The sequence below is a fragment of the Quercus robur genome, chromosome 2 (assembly GCF_932294415.1).
Source record: "Quercus robur chromosome 2, dhQueRobu3.1, whole genome shotgun sequence".
NCBI lineage: Eukaryota > Viridiplantae > Streptophyta > Magnoliopsida > Fagales > Fagaceae > Quercus > Quercus robur.
In genome coordinates, this window is record NC_065535.1 from 27864809 (window position 1) to 27884327 (window position 19519).

Below are 19519 nucleotides of genomic sequence, written 5' to 3' on the forward strand. Positions count from 1 at the left end.
CTAACTATTAATTTATAGATTCTATAAATTATTCTATAAGGTCGGCCACCTGATATAAAAACTTGCAATTCTTAAAGCAAATAAGTATTAATATAATATTTTAACATGAGCTGATAGTTGTACCTTCCCAAGTACTACATCCTTGGGGAATAAGGTTAGGCTTTGGGTTTTAATTTTTTTTAATTTAATAAAACTAGTGTGTTTATATAAATATATATATATATTAAAATAAGCCAATTTTTATCTTTTTGATACATATTTAGCACAAAAGTTAGTAAAAATTATATATATATATGTTTTTGTCTCATATTTAGCAAATAAGTTACCTTAGTTAGTTACCAAAAACTAAGGGATAGCAAACAGAAACTCACTATGTCAACAATTGTAATCTGTTATTAGCATATATCTGTAAATGGATTAGGACCCTTTAATATTTAGAGGTGTAGTCTCACATTATGCTAAAAAAGAAAAGAAAAAAAAAAAAAAAAAGAAAGAAAAGAAGAAGAGGTGCAGTGTCTGACACGGTGAGTTAAGTGAGATGAGATGAGTCTGTCATAGCAGTAATCGATTTGGCGCGTGGGCGTGACCTCAATAAGTTAACCCCCAAACATGCTTCTTGCGCTGCTAAGTTAGGTTGGAATTTGGATAATACTTTATATTAATTAATTAAAACACTTTCTATTATAATTAGAAAAAAAAAAAAAAAAAAAAAAAACTATATCTGAAATTCTTCATTCTTTAAAAATTAAAAAAAGAAAAGAAAAAAAATCCTCCATATCTGTAATTAGTCATCTTCTTCTAATTCTTCAACGCTTTCATTACTAATAAATACCAAAACAAAACAAAACCAACAAAACAAAACAGCATTTCCCAGGTACGAGGATCGATCTTCCTTTGTAACTAACAGCCTATATATTTATGTTTTTTTTTTTTTTGGTTTCTTTTTTATATATTAATCTTTATATCGCGCTCTTTCTGTTTGTCAAAATGTCTCAATGAATTTATTTATATATTTTATTTTTTTTGGAGTTCTATAGCGTTTGTTTGATTCTTATTTTTACGGTAATTGATAGATAGAGATTTGACAATAAATAAATTATAAGGTTGGTTCTTAAGTGTTTGGCAAAAATATCGAATCAGATGGTGAAAGACGCGGGCACCACTGGGGATAATGCTGGTGATGGTGCTGCTGCTGATGATGGTGATGTCCCCGACTTGGAAAAGGGTACTGACCATAACACAGCTGTGACGGTGGACTCCGGCGGCGATCATGGTGATCACACCTCAGTCACCGTCGTGGTTTCTGGTGGGGATTCACTCACAACCACTCCCCAACCAGAGCCAGAGCTGTCAGCAACCGACACCTCTAAGCAAGAACTGCCGACTCCCGTGTCTCCTAAGAAGCCATATTTGACTAGGACTACAAGTTCTCCTGAGCAATGCAGGTAAGTTGTACTTCCTTTCCCTGGATTATGTGGATATGGATTGGATGAGCGTGTTATCGAGGCGTGGTTTGACTCCTGCATCAGGTGCTTACCACATTGAATTGGGCTATGTTGGTAATTACAAGGAACCCCAATTGTAACTTGACTAATCCTTTTGGGTAAAACACAGACATAACTAGCATTTCCTCTGGTTTTTATAAATTATAAAATGTGTTTGCTTTTGTTTCTTATGTTGGGCATTCTATTGATTATTGCCTAAACTCACCATATGCGTCACATGAATGTCTTGTAAATTTGACTGAACTTTTCAAAATTGGAACTTAAGTTGGCTAGTCTAACAATCTTAGTGTTCTATAGACAAGACCATAAGCTCGAATATTTCTCATCTCCTAATTGTGTTTACTGGGCAATTAGAGGGCACCCAATTTTTTTGTAGTTAATTTACATACACGATTAAGCATGCTAGTTTGGAATGCGCATTAGGATGAATCTTCATTAGATGATATTGCATGCAAACCACCTTCAAGTTGGGTTATTATAATTACCACAAAACCAGCAGTGTGATACACCCACACCAAATTTCATTAAAAGACCGAAATTAGGGTCTGAAGATATAATAAACCGTAGTGTGATTGAAAATAAATTTTCACTTTATATCAGTAGGAGTATATCTAAAAGGTTCAATCTTTTCAACAATGTCTTCATCCTATATTTGATGACTATTTTGGTTCCTTCTATTCATTTTACTGTTTGTAAGATTTTCATATTGTGGCTTCTTGCCCTTGTTTTTTGAACCTGTACTTCCTTTGCATCTAATCATTTTGGTCTCATTCAAGTTAGCTTATAAAATTTAGGCCGCGCAGAGCTGCTCTGTTGATTTTAAGGAGTTTTTTTATATTAGAATTTGATGCTTCAAGAATCATGCCATCCATTTGAAGTTACTACTACCTGTTTCTAAGCATCTTTCTTATTTATATATATGTGTGGGACAGATTCTTTACTTTAACTGCATGATCTTTATTTTCATGTTGGAAATGGAGTTTGATGGATACAAGCATTAGCGAATTACTTATTGCTTTATCTTGTTGTGTCATTTCAAAAAGTACTGGAACCATCATATTGGCTATTTTATTGTTTCAGAGTTTGTCAGCAGGAGAAGGAGGAAGTTCTAATAGAGCTTGGGTGCCACTGTCGAGGTGGTCTTGCAAAAGCCCACAGGTCATGCATAGATACTTGGTTTCGTTCCAAAGGATCAAACAAATGCGAGATTTGCCAGTAAGCCTTTTGACTAAATTTGTTCAAGATATTTAGCCAGCTTAGTCTTAAAGGATATTATAATTTGGTTTTGCCTTTTTATGCAGAGAGGTAGCTACAAATGTGCCACCTCCAGATTCCCAGCCCAGTGTATGTTTTCTGTATTTTTTACTGCAAAGACTTGTAATATGCAATTGAGAATATTCTTTGCCTTTTCTATTGAGCTATTTAAGATATGCATTGAGTTAGCAATTTGAATGGGATTTGTGATATCATATCTGTGTCAAATTAGATGCTTCTTGGATATATCCCAATAGATATTTTGTCTTTCATAATTATATCAAAAAGTTGGAAATATTATTTAGTTGCTCTGTTAAAACTAATTGGAACTTACTGAGTTGTAACGGATGCACCCAAATTTTCAGGATATGAACTTCTCCACGATAGACCAGAACATAGAATTGTTAGTAACAGCACCTGAAGGGTTTATGATATATGTTTTCAAGGACATCTAAAGTACGGATGCTTTTATGAAAAGACCAATATAGCATATACTCATAAAATATTTAAGAACTGGAAAAAAGGTTGACATAGATTTAGAAAAAGAAAACATTTTATTATAGCATATACTCGGTATAGTGGAAAACATTTTATTATAGCATATACTCGGTATAGTGGTTACAAACCCTAGTATATTGACCTGGAGATATGGAGAATATAATATTGAAGAACCATGAGCATATAAAGTATTTATGAGAATTTTATTTTCAATGTGTACACAGGGTACAACTACCTAAGCACCAAAAGAACAACTATCAAGCATATCAAACATATTATCAAAATAAAATAGAGAGGAAGCATTCATCCACTGAAATAAAGATTTGAGAAGAAGAAGCTTAAGATCTTGCAGTGATTTATTTTTAATTATTTTGCCACTGCATTCTTTTTTCTGTGTTCCAAATCCAAAAATCTTACTGGTTATTAATTTTTCTAGTTTAATAATTGGGTTCAAACTCAAGTTTATAAAACTGCGATATGATGACTCTGGACATTAGGGTTTATGCTGAAGATACACCATTGTAACAAAGCATTAAGTTAGTAGTGTGTTTGAAAGCCGAAAAAGGGAATTTCAATATGTGGGGAAATATACCCAGTAGTATGCTCTGCACTTTCTATCAATTACTGATGCTTCTGCATTACATAGAGGCAGAATAGGTGATGTATTTCTTATTTTCAGTTCAGGGTATGTTTAGTGTCTAACAGACAAGTCTGAATTTTTGTTCTCTTATGTTTCATGCAGCAGACAAATTACTGGGTTTGGAGGATTGAAAACTATAGACTTCAAAATCATCAAAGGGTAAGGGGTTACTGTGGTCAATCTGCTGAGTTACTCTTTATTTTCTGAAAATAATATTCATTTTCTATGATTTTTGCATTTAATGATCTTCGTATCAGGGATGTATTAGTCCACTTTGGGTGGCATTTGCAATCCTCATTGGTGGTCTCCTGTTGGATGTGCTAATTTCCATTACCCTTGGTGTCTCTGCACTGCCTATCAACATTATAATCGGTATGTAGTTCCATAATTTTGTGTACAATTCTACTCATTCTTCCCAAAGGACAAGTTTGTTTGATGATGGTAAAAACTTGAGTTTATGTATAGGTGTTATTGTTGTGCTTGGACTTGGAACTGCACTGCGACTTGCACTGGAATTCGTTCATGAGTGGCATTTGAGAAGAGCTGTGCAAAGTATTGAAACAAATGGGAATCTTGGTTACCATCCTACCTTGTAGGTAAAACTATGTATGATAATATTTACAAGTAAACTCTTTAATTTATTGTTTACTGTTTATAAGTGTTCATGATGTTTTTTCTATTTGTGAGGGAACCTCTGTTTCTTGCCTTTTAGTTTGATACCCATGATGCACTGGACAACATTATTTGTTGTTGAATTTATTAAGAACCTTAGCATTTGAGTTTGAGATAAATCTACTTTCTTTTTAAGTTTTAATCACTTGTCTTAGACACGAGTGCTGTAAGTTTATTTTATGGTACATTCATGGTTATATTATATTGGTTTGGATGAGCCAACAGTTTTGTAGTTCTTGGTGTTTCTAACGGAAATATTTAGAGTTCAAATCTTCATACCCCCAGCTCTATGAGTTTATTATTATCTTAAAACAAAATTATAGCTTTTTAAAGAAAAGTGTTAGGTCTACAACATTTTTACAACAAATTATAAGTGGTAAGTTGTCATTGGTTCTAATTTGAATTTACAACTTAAATTACTTTTTTGTCCATCTATAACAGCCAATAATAACCTACCATTTAGAGTTTATTGTAAAAATGTTGTGGACATAGCTTTTGCCCTTCTTAATACGCCATATTTTTCAAGTTACAAGTTACAACTGTATTTTTTTAAAAATAAATTAATAAACAAAATAATCTGATAAAAATAAGTCCGGCCAAAGCCAAACTTTGAGCATAAACATGTGATCTAATTTGTTGATGAATTTGAGTTTGGTTTCGTGTTCAAAATAAATTAAATGAATAATCTTAAGTCTTTTAAAATAAATTAAAATGAATAAAATTCTGAATTTTTAATGGTTAACACTTGACAGACTAGTTTACCATCATAGATAGGAAACATAGGTTAGAAAAGTGAGAGGGAGATGCTGCATGAGGTAAATTGGGTGAAGCCCACATTCTGAATCTAAACTTTCTGCGGGAAAAGATATAGAAGCATGTGCTAGTAGAATCATCCCTTTTTTTAAGGGTGGCGCCTCTCTCCTTTTTATTGGGCCTGTAAAAAGCCCTTTTGACACGGTCTTTTATAATTCTCACGTTGCTTCAACTATCACAGTTCCGTTACAAAAACCCATTTTCCTTTTCCTTTTCCTTTTCCTTTTTCTCAGGATTTTTGTTAATTGTCAGTTTGTCACCACTAACCTTAACTTGTATTAATACTTTTTAATTTCTCCCAAAAAAAAAAAAACAAAGAAAACAATTTCGTTAATAATAGGAAAGTCGTTACACAAATTTTGAAATTGAGGACGATTGTGACATCCGTAGCAATTTTTGAGCAAAAGATTTGACGGTTTAATACCTGATAACTTGTAAAATTAGATTTTAATTTTAGTCCCAAGGAAGAATTGGTAAGAGAAATTTCATGGAAATTTCCAAATGATTGAAGAAGTAGGTTCCTATTTATTAAGACTTATTAAGAGTAGAGTGAAAGATTATGCTGGCAATATTTTATTAGCATTTGAATGAATTAAAGAAATTGTAGAATGAAAGAGAAAATGAGAGGAAGAACATGGTTCAAATGTAATGAAGGTCTATTACATTCGGAACATAAAGAATGATTGAGGTTTTACCGTTCATTTCAAGAAAATTCTAAACTATATGACAATAATTATATACATAGAAAGGTAGACTTTAGCAACAAAAAATTAAAAACATAGAAAAGTAGAGAATATAGTAAAAAAAAAAAAAAATTTAAAATATTAAAACCATGGAACATAGTTGGCCTATAGTTTTTTATAGCATTCTCATTGTATTCCGTCAAAGAATAAGGCCCGTTTGGTAGAGTAGTGTGAGTAATGTTGTTTGTATTTTTTTGAAATATGTGTGGGTGAAAAAATGTATGGAAATGCGTGTAATGTTATTTAAAAACTGAAAATATGTTGCTAAAATGCTCTACCAAATAGGCCCTAAAAGTTTAAAAAGTGGTTACTTATTATTATTATTATCATTAAATATATTTTTGGTTTGATAATTTGATACTTAGAGGAAGGAAGATTTGAATTCTGAATTTCTCATTTAAAAATATGGAGTTGTCAATTAATTGAGCTATAATATGTGGGTTTTAGTAAGCTCAACTAGGGCTGTCCACAGGTTGGTCCGGGTCGGTTTTGGCCTCAACCCGGACTCGACCCACTCAGGTCGGGTGGAACAAAAACAAACCCGCAATTGACCATCGACCACCACAGGTCAAGTTGGCCGGGCTTAGGGGAGCGAACGGTTGGGTCGGTTAAGTCTGATGATGAGTGATGGCGAGCGGAGGAGAAGATCTCTCTTCGTCAATTTGAGTTAAAGGCCAACCGGATCTAATGGATTATCACTGGATTTGAGTAGATCGGAGCCTAATCTAACTAAGAATAGCCGGATTTGTGTAGATCTAAGTTACATCTAACCCAATACCGCCAGATTTGGGCAAATCTAAGCGAAGGAGGAGAGTAGATCATGGCCGGATTTGAGTGAATCTAAGCAAATAACACCAGATCTGAGTGAAGGAAGACTTGGGTGGCCGGATCGGAGTTGAGGAACACTGGATTTGAGCGAAGGAAGACCAAAGATGGTCGGATCGGAGTTGAGGAACACCAACACATCACCGAATCTCGAAGGATCTCGTCGGATTTGGTCCAAAATTCATTATATTTCGCCGAAAAGGATGATTGTTTCAGTTTGGGTCAGGTGTCATGGGTTTTGAAACATAAAACCGGCAACCGACCCGTGTGGGGTCGAGTTAGAGAGTTCGGACCCGCGTCTGACCATTGGAGACGTCGGATCGGGTGGCGGTGGGTCGAGCTCGGGCGGGTTAGGTAGGTGGCCAAGTGGGTTAGACAGCCTTAAACTCAACTAATAAAGTCTCTAATAGTTGAATAAGCTTATACTAAAAACTGATTGGTGTCTTAGTCTAATGATAAAGAGCATAATAATCGGAAGAGAACAAGACACCGTAAGTTAAAACTCTATAAATAAATAAATAATTGAACTATAATACTCTTCACTAAATAATTATCTTATTGAGAGTGGTAAGAAATGATCTATACATGCTATTCAATGTGTTCATTATTCATATTGGCGTAAACAATAAACATAGACTAATATACACCCCTTTCTTTCTTCTTTTTATTTATCTTTTATGGGAAGACTAATATACTTTTAACAAAAAACAAAAGATAAAATATATAAGAGTTTGAATTCAAACTCACGGTTTACATTATCTAATCAGAGATTGCCACATCATATTTTTACTTAAAACTCAATATATCCTATCACACCTAATAATAACTCAAAAACTTCTAATTTGATTGGATTTTCATATAGGCATTAGAGCATCTATAGCAGATGTGGCAAAAATTATGCCATTTTGCCATACTAAAGACCTACTTTATTATTTTATCACATCATTTTACAATATCTCATTTATTAGATATTTTATCATTCAATTCTATACATTAAAATAATAGTTACTACACATTAAAATAATATATTATCCCCTCCTCCATTATCATCAATAACAGCAACAACATCAACGACACAACCACCAGCCACAAATATCCACTGTAGCAACAACACCGACAGCCACCACCGGCCATCACCCCCACAGCCCACCACCACTGCCACTGTCATCGCCCATAGCCCACAGCCCACCACCACCCAAATCAACTGAACCACCACCTGCCGCCTATAATTTAAAAAACAAACACAAATACCCACCATCACCACCACTACAACCCACCTCTACTGCAAACCAACCACCACAATTACTCACCAATATCAGATTAACTCAAATTGCAACCAAAAAAAAAAAAAAAACCCACAACCAAAGAGAGGCAAAGTGAAAGGCGGATAGAGAGGAAAGGGAAGAGGGTGAGATCGACGACAGTCTCGGGGTGAGATCGGCGAGATCGAGTGTGGCTGGGAGATATTGACGGTGGCTGGGTGAGATCGGTGCACGTTTCCAAGAAGTTTTCCTCCAAGCCCTAGCTAGCGGAGCGCGCTGTCGTTGTCGGAGCTACACCGACGTCGTTGTTAGTGAACATCCCGGACTGGTCAAAGATCCTGAAAGATGAGTACAGAGATTATACAAGGAGAAAAGAGAGGGAACCGGTGAGAGAGAAGAGAAAAGAAAAAAAAAAATGAAGAGATAGGAGAGAGAAAAGAGAATAAAAAATTATAAAAAATTTTGCACCATCTATTCGTACCATCTCATATTTGAGATGGTACTGTAGCCGTGTTGCATAATTTTTGGGATTTGGAACATCTGATAAACCTCCATTTTTGTGTTTGGTGTGACAAATGTGCCAAATATTTGGCATTTGGCACATTTACCACGTCTGATGCAGATGCTCTTAGAATTAATTGTGAGTCATTGTGCTTATTTTTTAATATGTGATAAAGTGATGTGGTATGTTGAATTTAAATAATCTCAGTATATAATAGAGTAATACAACAATATACCACGTCTTTATAAAATTTAATTTCAATATATCCATACTATATTATTATATATAAAAAAGGATTCGCTTATTTGAACAAAACTTTTATATAGTTCAAAAATACTCTCATTAATGGAAGGTAACTTCTCTTAGAAATAGGGCTATAAATGTTAATTAACAAATTTCATTTTGAATTTAAAAGGAGAACTCCTAAAATTTAGGATTTTTTTTCCCTTCACGTATACAAATTTAGTATTACCACTGCACACTCTTGGTGCTATGGTCATTTCACAAGTATAAGTGCTTGTGGGGTGTGGAGGGTAATGGCTGAGGTTCAAGTCTCCAAGAAGAAGTTTCACACACATATACACTTAGATTAGGTTAGACTAAAGTATCTATCTTATATAAAAAAAGAAAAGAATTTTTATTCATTTTTCATCTAAATAAAAGTAAAATATCCCTAAAATTTAGCATTTTTTGCCCTCAAGTTCATTTTATTTTAAAAGAAATTATAGTCACTGTTTATTTTTAAAATTTATCATTTTTATTTATTTAATAAATATAAATTATTAATTTTTACCAAAAAAATATAAAAGAGCTACTGAGCAGGCGCAATGCCAGGGCTGATTGGCCAATAATATATAAGAGATAATTACAGCAAACCCAGTTGAGGTTTGGCCTGTTTGTGCTTTGTCTACCCGTGGTTCAAAACTTATCACTTTGCCCACCTGTACTTTAATCTGTTACCCTCCCGTTACTCGCCTCACCCTCAGACGTTAAAAAAACACATTTTTATTCCAAATTAGAACATAACATGGATCAAACTACATGAACTCACTCTCTTTTCCTCACGAGCCCTAGAAACTTGAAATTACACTGCCTCTAACTGGTACCAATAGAAAAACCCACGAATTTATCAAAGCTCTTAATCATCCTTCTCACCTAAACTGAAGGTTCCAAGTCATACCCCGCAAAAGAGTCAGCCTCCTCTGTTTAGGGTTGTCCACGGGTCGGTTCGGGTCGGTTTTGTGCCCAACCTAGAACCGACCCGATCACTTCGGGTCTCCTAAAAATGGATCCGCTGCCGACCCGCCGACGGTAATGGTTCGGGTGGTCAGACGTCAAAGTTTTCCAGTCGGTTTTCGGTCGGGCTCGGATTGTGCGAATCGCGCCGAATTTTTGCCGAAATCTACTTATTTTTGCTGGATCTGACTGGATTTTGAAGAGATCTTGGCTGATCTCAACGAGATTAGGCCGAACTTGAAGTGATCTTTGCAGATCTCAACAAGATCAGGCCCGATCTCGAAGAGATCCGGAGACATCTCGAAGAGATTAGGCCAAATCTCGACGAGATCTCACCGGATCTCGATAGATTGGACAAGATCATACCGGTGAACTACTTCAATCGGCGGAGAAAGCTATTTCTGGTGTGTTTTCTGGTCAGATCGGTTGAAATTGGTTTTCCATGCTCTAACCCATCAACCGACCCGCCGGTCTCGGATTTTGGGATTGGGGATCCGCCGCCGACTATCGCCGGCGTTGGGTCGGCCGATTCTCGGGTCGGATAGGCCAGGTTGGGCGGGTGGGTCAGGTACCGAGTCTGGTTGGACACCCCTACCTTTGTTATTAAATCTAGACCCCCATTAGGATCCCAATGAGCCAAAGGTACAAAATCCAAAGAATTCTAATCTTCCTCAGCTTACCTAAACCCATGAAACTGTCCTAATTAATAATAGAGTGTTATCTTCGTTTGGATCAGAAACCAGCTCAAAAAGAACTGTTGATGGTGAAGTATATTGGAGAACTTGAAAACCGATATCGACGTTAGAGAACCCACTTTGAAGAAGCAACAGATTTGGTGAAGTCAAAAAGCCCATTGGAGCTCGAAAACAGCAAACCCACCTCAGGCCCAGTGATTGGACTATCAACGGTTGTAGAAACAAAAACTAGTCCATGGCTGTAGCAACAAAAACTACCTGCCCCATCACGGTGCCACTACTTGGAGGGCCCCCAGAAGAAGCGCCGCCAGCCACAACCACATCAAGGCCTCTGTCAAACCTCAGAAGTACCCCACCCACCTCGTCGGAGCTTGGAGACACCATTGGTGGCTTCTTGGCTAAGTCGTGGGAGCCCGATCCTTCATCCATCTCCAATGAGCTTAGAAGGTTCTATTTCTCCAAGCGTTTAAAACCACCAGGTTGGGCCTGTTGGGTTTTGGCCCGTTGCTCATGTTGGTCGTGAGGAAAAGAGAGTGAGTTCGTGTTGTTTGATTCGTGTTATATTCTAATTTGAAATAAAAATGTGTTTTTCTAATGTCTGAGGGTGAGGTGAGTAACAGGAGAGTAACAAATTGAAGTACAGGTAGACAAAGTGATAAGTTTTGAATCACGAATAGACAAAGCGCAAACAGGCCAAAACTCCAATGAATTTGCTATAATTATCCCAATATATAATACAGTAATACAGCGGTATATCACTATATTGAGGGCAGCTCCCTTACTACTTTCTAGAAAGGACGCGGCAGAGTGGCACGCTGTGCGGTAACGGAGCTCAGCTACCGCGTTTAGACTAGTCTGCCCAAAACTTTGCCGATTCCAATCACGCGGTAACAGCACACAATTTTGTGCCCCACAAAGATTAGAAAGTCGTTGCGTGTCATAATCCCATTGGTTGAGAGTGGTGGTAGTTGGGAACATAGTAACGGTAACGGTGGGCATTGCATTTGCAAGAATAGAAAAACGAGTAGAGAACGGCAACACGTGTTGTGCATGTCCCAAAAATAGTATCACAGAGCAAAACAAAACAAAACAACATTGTGATTGTATAGTAGAGTTACATCTATCCATGTACATGTCCTAATATTATGTTGCTTAACCAGCAAGAGGTCTCCCAACTCCCAAGGTTTTGTTTCAGTTTACTACTGCTCCCATAATATTTGACTCTCAAAAAGAAAAAAAAAATCTACCAATTGCCAAAGAAAAGAGTAAAGTGCGAGAGAGAGAGAGAGAGAGAGAGAGAGAAAAAAAACAAGCAAAAAAGAAGAAGAAGAAGATGGGTGCTGCAGTGTTAACAATGGAATCTCTGCCTCTGGGTTTCAGATTCAGACCCACCGACGAAGAGCTTATCAACCATTACCTCAGGTTGAAAATCAACGGCCGCGATTCCGAGGTCCAGGTCATTCGCGAAATCGACGTTTGCAAATGGGAGCCCTGGGATTTACCTGGTATATTTCTATCTTCCTTCTTCTTCTTCTTCATTTTTATTTTTCTTTTCTAGTTTTTTTCTTTTATGGTTATGTTTAAAGCTCATTTCTTAATTTTATAATATTTGATTGTGAGGATTGGGAATTTTATAGATTGGTTAATTTTACTGTCAATTCATTTCCCTTTATTCTCCCATGAATAAATGAATAATTCCCCTTGAAAAAGCACATCCATATATCCCTATTTTGTATGCGAAAGATTCCTTTTTGACATTCTTCTAGCTTCTATTTTCTAACCCTTAAAAAATTATAAATCAAAACAAAGAGGATTACAATAGAAATTTAGATTTTGATTCTCTGGTTCGATCTGTTTCTATACTCAAAATATCTGTATCCTTTCTTGATTTGTGAATGGATTATATGCTGATTTTGGTTCATATTCTGTATTATTGATTATTTGGTAAATAAGCTTTATATCAAATTGCACCTGCTCTCCTTGTAAGAGCAAGGTGGAGACCGGAGAGTGAGATTGTAAATCAAGCTCCATTGAGTGTGTGTGTGTGTGTGTGTGTGTCATTGCAAATCAAAAAAGAGAAAAAGGATTGATTTTTTTTTTTTTTTTTTTGGGCTGAAACCAGGGCTCTCAGTGATAAAGACAGATGATCCCGAGTGGTTCTTCTTCTGCCCGCGTGATCGGAAGTACCCAAATGGTCATCGTTCCAACAGAGCCACTGATGCTGGCTACTGGAAAGCCACGGGTAAGGACCGCACCATAAAGTCCCGCAAGTCTAGCTCCAATACCAGCATGATTGGGATGAAGAAGACCTTGGTTTTCTACAGAGGCCGTGCTCCCAAGGGCGAGCGCACAAGCTGGATCATGCATGAGTATCGTGCTACTGAGAAAGACCTGGATGGTACTGGTCCCGGCCAGGTACTTTTCTTTCCTAACAAGTTTTTATTCTAGTCTGGAAACAGCTTGGAATTCATATACACTTAAGACTTACGTTTGTCTTACATTTCTTCTTTCATACTGTGCAGGCTGCCTTTGTTCTCTGTCGCTTGTTCCACAAGCCTGAGGAGAAGTCACCAGTTCCAAAGTACGATGAAGTAGACCCTACTGGCTTGTCGCCTACCACTACCAAGTCCTCTCCTGATGATACATTGTCAGATGTAGTTCAACTTCAAGAAACAGCAACATCTGTTATGCCAGTTAGGAGCCAGTCTGAAGGTATAAAGCGATGGTTGACTGATAAGTCTGATAACATGACCCCTAATGCTCTAGTCCCTGCTGAAACTAGCTCCAATAGTTATGTGCCTTCTGATGTGGACGATCATGTACTAGAAGAAGATGCTTTAGAGGTGAGAAGCGGACTCACATAGTATCTGTATTCTTTTTTCTTTGTGTGTTCGTCATCCTGTTTCTCTATCTTTTACCATGTATAAGCCCTTCATAATGAGGAATTTCTTTTCTTTGGTTTGAATCATTAAGAGACATTCTATGACTAAAAGTTGTTGTTTTCTTGCTTTTCAATTTAGGTGAATCAGCAGCCCTCATGCGGCGAGATTGATTTTCAAGATTTCCCCACATTGCAATCACAGATTCAAATGGAGATAGCACCCCAAGTGGGTTCACCTTTTCCCAGTGACTTTGGAAATGGCAATAATGCACTAACATTTCAGGATGGTACCAGCGAACAGGATATATCTCTCACAGAGTTGTTAGATGAGTTCTTGAATAACCCTGATGATAACTCATTTGATGGATCAGCCAGTCAAAAGAACTCATTTGGTGGAAGCGACACCCTATTTACCAGTCAGGCTGTACCACCTGGAAGCATTTATGTTAAAGACAGTGGTGCATACAGTGATGCGGACACTGAAATGGCTCAATTACAGGTAAAACAATACTCTTTCGGATTATGAGAGACACGCTATTGGTAATCCTTGTCTGTTTCCAGTTTAGCTTGCACATTGCATTTACTTTGAAGTTCTGGCACTGTGGTATTTATATATTGCTTTTTTCTGATGGCTGGGGGCGTGTATCCCTGGTGAGGTTTCACATCATTAAAAATATATATATACTTTGCTTTTATGGGCATTTGATGTAGTTAATTAGTGAACAAATCTAACTCTGAAATTGACATGTTTTGTTGTCATCCACCAGCGTGATTCTGAGATGGAAGTTTCTGGATGGTTCAATGAACATGTTGATAGTGAGCATGTATATTCCAACCAAGAACTTTGGGGGAATGACCTTTGGGATAATTCTGTTGGACAAGATACTTTGTCTGTTTATTCTGCTGTGTGCTCATCCTTGGCGCCCAGCTCAGAAGAACCAACCGATAAGAAGGAACCCAATAACTACAGCAGTGTTCCTGTTGGTGAAACTGTAATCAAGATTAGGACCCGGCAACCTCAGAATAGACCAACTTTAGACAATATTCCATTTCAAGGTACTGCTCCAAGAAGAATCCGTCTGGTTGTCCAGCGTTCTGGTGAATCAGTTTGCCATAGTGAAGTGGGAGGTCCAAGCTGCAGTGAAGAAGATGAAGTGCAATCAACAGTTACTAAGGTAAGGTTCATTAAATGAAGCTGATATGAAAGTTCTGCTCATATGTATTTATCAATTATTGAGTCTAATAATGTTGCCTGCAGGCTGAAGAAGCTTCAGAACACTGTCCTCCTGTTGTTGAGATAGAGGAACAGAGCGAGCTTTTGAAGTCTGAGGAGAGCAGGGGAACTAATGAAGAATCCTCTGCAAAACTGAGGTTTAGGGTGAAACGTGATGCTCTTCCGGGCGGTAGCCAGCTGGAGATGTCAGAATTTGCGAAGGCACCTGCTCTACATCATGCCCCACGATCCTCATTAGTCTATATAGCAGGAGTTTCTCTAGTTGTAGTCATGTCTGTTGTCTTTATTGGGGTATGGGGGTACCTCAAATCTTGATGTTGTACACCAATAGCTATAGGTAGTCCGCTCCTGTGTTTTTTAGTTGCCAGACGAGGTAAATAAGCAGTTTTCTGAAGTTGGAGAGCAGAGTAACTAATGAAGAATCATCTACACAACTTAGGTTGAGGGTGAATCGTGATGGTCTGTTGGTTGCAGCCAGGCATTGTGCCCCAGGAACCTCATTATCATACGTCAGTCATCGGAGTAGTTTCTTTTGTTGTGGTTGTGTCCATACTATTTATTGGGGAATGGACTGGGGGAGCTGAGTTTGATCATGATGTTGCACAGGAATAGCTATAGGTAGTCTGTTCCAGTGTATGTTAGTTGCTTAGAAGCAGGGTTAGGTTTGTAGATTCCTCTGCTTTCCTGTATGCACGCGTATATATATCTAGAATAGCCAAATGTTGTGTACTCTATTATCGAACAACGTTGTTTAATTTAAGTTTGTTTTCTTTTTTTTTTAGTAGCTTTGTTGGAGGTTCTGAATTTTGTTTTGGATTTATTGTTCTGTACTCATGAATCAAACTAGCTTGTTGTATTGGCTCTTTTTTGTGTGTGTGTGTGCATACTTTGGTTATTTAAGTACATGGAAACACTTTATGCTGGTTGCTTTGTCTTTGCGGGGTTTGTACCATGTGCTGGAAGCTCTTACGAAGGAGAAGGTATCTTGTGGTGTTTTGCATCTAAACAAATGCATATCACACCTAATTCTCACAAACATGTAGTAGATTCCAATATGTTGTGGGGTCCATATTTCTGTGTCTAGTGGTGCTTCAGTTAGTGCTAAATTCATTTTGTCTGTTCTGTTTAGATATTGTTCACACAGGCATGCATATACTTGGGAAACCAGTCTGTGGCCGATTCTTTGGCGGGATTTTGTTACCGAGTATGACAGTCTGCACTCTCTTATGTTTTGTTTTGTTTTGTTTAGAGAGAGGGGAGTATAGTAGATTGTAAAATAGAATTGATTTAAAATTAGTTTATTTTCAGTTAACTTTACTCTACTTTCCTCTATTGTTTCTTTCTCTCTCACTCTTCTCAATCCAAATGAGCCATTAGTCTTGGCATCATGTAATGAGGATTGAGTCAAACTTCCGGTTGTATGCATGCTACATGAATGTGCACTCCTCAAAATCAGATAACATCAATTTGCCCTTTACTGAAAAACTAAAGGTTGCTAGAATCCGTTGGTAAAGCAGTCATAAGCAGCGTAGTATTGTGTTTTCACACCCAATTATAAGTTGACTTTTTATTTATATTATGTATTGTTTATGAGTTTCATATTATTTTTTGTCTAAATATTATTTCTAATAAATTAATAATCTAATATTTTAAAAATAAATCAGCTTTTGATTTTTTTTTTTTATCTCTGTCTAAGCTATCATAGATAATCAATTGTTTTTAAAATTGCTTTCGTGTATTATTATTATTATTATCATCATCATCATCTCCTTTACTTTATTATCTTTTTCTTTATCAAAAAAAAAAAAAAATACTTTATTATCTTTTTAAGGGGTTACTTTTTTAAAATAAAGTTTGGTAGATGAAGCCACTAGTTTTTGGTGGTTTATCGGGTAAAATCGGTGGGCTTCTTGGAATACCACTATAATGCTGAAAGCGGTTTTTTGGATTAAGCCGGCCCTGTAAGCCATTGCTGCGCTGGTTTGTCCTATTCACTTTTATAATATTTGATTATTGTTATGTACGTCTTTTATTTAATAATTCAATTCAATTGCAATTCCACTGCCGACGACAATAATAATTTGAAATATACTACTCTCTCTCTCTCTCTCTCTAAATTAGAGAGAATTCAATTAAATTTTAAATTAAAATTCAATTATTAGTTAATTTTGTGTCATATGTTTATTTAAGTTTTTAAATTTTTTTGCTAAATGAGTTAATGAATACAAAATAATTAGAGTATAATATTAATAAATTATATTTAAAAAAAAATCAATCATACATACTTAATAAAAATTATTACACAACAAAGATCACCACATATTCTAGTATTTTATTAAAAATTAAAAAAATAATCATAAATAGTATTAAATTTAGGTGAAAATTTTAATATTTAACTAATTATATATATTTTTTAATAATTTGACTAGTTATTTATATTTTTATAATTAAAAATATGTTAATTTCCATACGTATGCAGGATTTACACGCTAGTTCTTATAAGAAAAACAGGGGACAACGGGTTTTCCAAATGCCAATAACTATTACTCCCTCCGTTCCATTTTGTTTGTCCTCTATTCTATTATAGAATGTCCCAAAATATTGTCTTGTTTCTAAAAATAAGTCATTAATTTACTAATGTTCCTATTATACCCCTATTTTATTAATAATTCAATTTTTTGATAAATTTATTTAAGAGTAGTTTTGGAAACTTATACATTTTTTTTTGAAGAGAAAATTTATACATTTTTAAAAAATAGACAAGATAATAAATGATGTCTCCTTAAAAAATTTGACTTTTCAAACCGGATAAACAAAGTGGAAGGGAGGGAGAACAAAAATAAAACTAGCTAATCATAGGATAGGAGCAGTTCTTCAATAGTAGATTTTGGATGCATCCAGAAATTGCGGCTACAAAAAACTTGGTAAATATAATGAAAGAAAAGCCACTGTAGCTTACAGTCCAGGTGGCAAAAAAACCAGACAGCTAACAATGCATATGATGACTGTGCATCTATTTCTTTTTTATTTTTTATTGGTTGTTTCAAAGAGAAACCAAAATTTCTTATTTTGAGACTCAGAGACTTCGAGTCTTTCGGCCTTAAATTTAGACCAGCTAACAATACGAAACTCAATGACTTAATACTATTTTTTCTTTCACTTTCAACAAATGAATTTATACAAAACAACTTTCAAATAGTTAAAGATTAAATACTAATTTTGTCTAGTATCTAATCATAACTTATCCCAGTCCAAACTAAAGTAACTAAGCTTAATAAAAATCTAATTTATTTGAACAAGTAAAACATCTCTCTCCAATTAAAATTAGATTAGACTACTTGCTGGTTAAATATAAATGGATGGAGGGGATAAGGATGACAGAGGCCGATAGTCACAGCTCATAATGCACAAAGCCTTTTCCGCTGGCCTTGTATAAATAATTAAAAAAAAAAATACAAGAAGATATGGATAAAAATCTAAATCCATAATATCTCGTAAGGTAAAGACGCCCACGTGGAAGCCCAGCAGCACACTGGAAGAAGAAGTGGGCGCACCTTGGTGAAGGAAAAGAAAATACCAGATCAGTGAGGTACAGATTCTGGTGGTTTTGTTGGGTATCTTCTAGAGACAAAACACACACAAACACACACTTATATAACATGTTTCTCTCTAGCTAGTTGTTGACTGACTCTCCTATTCTTACTTGGTCCAATCTTTTCCAAACTTTGATCTTTGAGCAGAAGTGATGATACTGGTGGCTATAATGGCGGAGCTGATGGAGGAGTACACAGTGTTGCTGGCGAGGGTGCTAGAGCATGTGTTTCATTCTGTGCCTTTCCCAAGAAGGGTTCGTTTTCTCATCCTCCGCAGCCTTCCTTTTGCTTCCACACCAACTGGCCCTCTCACTCTAACCCCTTAGTCCTTAGCCCTCCCTTTGGTTTTTTTTTCCCCCTATGAATGTAAGAAGCAAACAGTGCCTGTGGATTATATGTTTTAATCTCAGCTTCTTACTTTATTCATTCATGTACAGCTTTCAGAAGTCTCTAATTTTTTTTTTTTTTTCTTTTCTGGATTTTAAGTTGATGCGGTGGTCCTAAATTTCTGTAAATATTATTTTGAGTTATCTTCTTTCTGATTTAATTAGCATCTTGTATAAAGTGCATCTTGTGAGTTATACCCTTCACTTTTTTCGGCTCTGGTTTCAAAATTTTCAATGTATATAAGAAAAAGCATTTGTAGGGAGATATGATTGATACAATTAGATAGAGAGATTGCCCATATTAGAAGAAGGTTCTGGCTTTAACATTAAGACGAAAATTGTGTACCCTTTAAAATAAGGATTGAATTGAATATGATTCCCAACATGAAATTCATTTTTTTCCCCCACTTCCAACGGTGGGTAATTGTTAAACCTCACAGAGAGATAATACTTTAGGAGAGAGAGAGAGAGAGAGAGACATAAAGGCCAAGGCATATATAGATGTGATGTAAACTTTGAAAAGCTGGCAATGATCTTTAGAGAAGAGTGTGGAAGCTCCTTGGTTATCTTTGAATTTTGTTTTAATTAGGACTACTATGTTTCAATAATTCATTTTTGCTTTCAAAAAAAAAAAATCATTTTTATATTTTATTGAGGACAAAACATTTTTGCGAACTCATCTAATCTTAACTTGGGAACTGTTACTGGAGAAAATGGCAGTAAGTAATATTCAACTATTTTATTCCTATGATTTCTAGGTGGGACGCCAAGCCTGGGTTT

General features: G+C 36.0%; 3 protein-coding genes across 4 annotated transcripts; all 3 read left to right on the top strand.

The window, feature by feature from the left end:
• Positions 1–711: 711 nt before the first annotated feature.
• LOC126713157 (uncharacterized) lies at positions 712–4711 on the top strand. Of its 2 annotated transcripts, none has more exons than XM_050412834.1 (7): positions 712–874; positions 1141–1445; positions 2586–2720; positions 2807–2849; positions 4000–4056; positions 4155–4269; positions 4363–4711. In XM_050412834.1, exons 2-7 carry the CDS (start codon positions 1141–1143, stop codon positions 4491–4493), a joined length of 786 nt encoding a protein of 261 aa, XP_050268791.1. In that variant the 5' UTR covers positions 712–874; the 3' UTR covers positions 4494–4711. The 2 variants fall into 2 exon arrangements, with proteins under 2 accessions (XP_050268791.1, XP_050268792.1); XM_050412835.1 differs by having other exon boundaries at positions 4003–4056.
• Positions 4712–11750: 7039 nt separating this feature from the next.
• LOC126713160 (protein NTM1-like 9) lies at positions 11751–15541 on the top strand. Its single transcript, XM_050412836.1, has 6 exons — positions 11751–12150; positions 12768–13060; positions 13168–13488; positions 13666–14025; positions 14294–14701; positions 14785–15541. Exons 1-6 carry the CDS (start codon positions 11979–11981, stop codon positions 15073–15075), a joined length of 1845 nt encoding a protein of 614 aa, XP_050268793.1. The 5' UTR covers positions 11751–11978; the 3' UTR covers positions 15076–15541.
• Positions 15542–18361: 2820 nt separating this feature from the next.
• On the top strand, positions 18362–18943 carry LOC126713162 (uncharacterized). Its single transcript, XM_050412838.1, has one exon. It carries the CDS (start codon positions 18506–18508, stop codon positions 18677–18679), a length of 174 nt encoding a protein of 57 aa, XP_050268795.1. The 5' UTR covers positions 18362–18505; the 3' UTR covers positions 18680–18943.
• The last annotated feature ends 576 nt before the right edge of the window (positions 18944–19519 follow it).

Coding starts and splice junctions, on each gene's coding strand:
- LOC126713157 (XM_050412834.1), top strand. CDS start 1,141: ATGGTGAAAGACGCGGGCACCACTGGGGATAATGCTGGTGATGGTGCT. Junction 1,446..2,585: donor AGTTCTCCTGAGCAATGCAG/GTAAGTTGTACT, acceptor TTATTGTTTCAG/AGTTTGTCAGCAGGAGAAGG. Junction 4,270..4,362: donor GCCTATCAACATTATAATCG/GTATGTAGTTCC, acceptor GTTTATGTATAG/GTGTTATTGTTGTGCTTGGA.
- LOC126713160 (XM_050412836.1), top strand. CDS start 11,979: ATGGGTGCTGCAGTGTTAACAATGGAATCTCTGCCTCTGGGTTTCAGA. Junction 12,151..12,767: donor GGAGCCCTGGGATTTACCTG/GTATATTTCTAT, acceptor GGCTGAAACCAG/GGCTCTCAGTGATAAAGACA. Junction 13,061..13,167: donor ATGGTACTGGTCCCGGCCAG/GTACTTTTCTTT, acceptor CATACTGTGCAG/GCTGCCTTTGTTCTCTGTCG.
- LOC126713162 (XM_050412838.1), top strand. CDS start 18,506: ATGATACTGGTGGCTATAATGGCGGAGCTGATGGAGGAGTACACAGTG.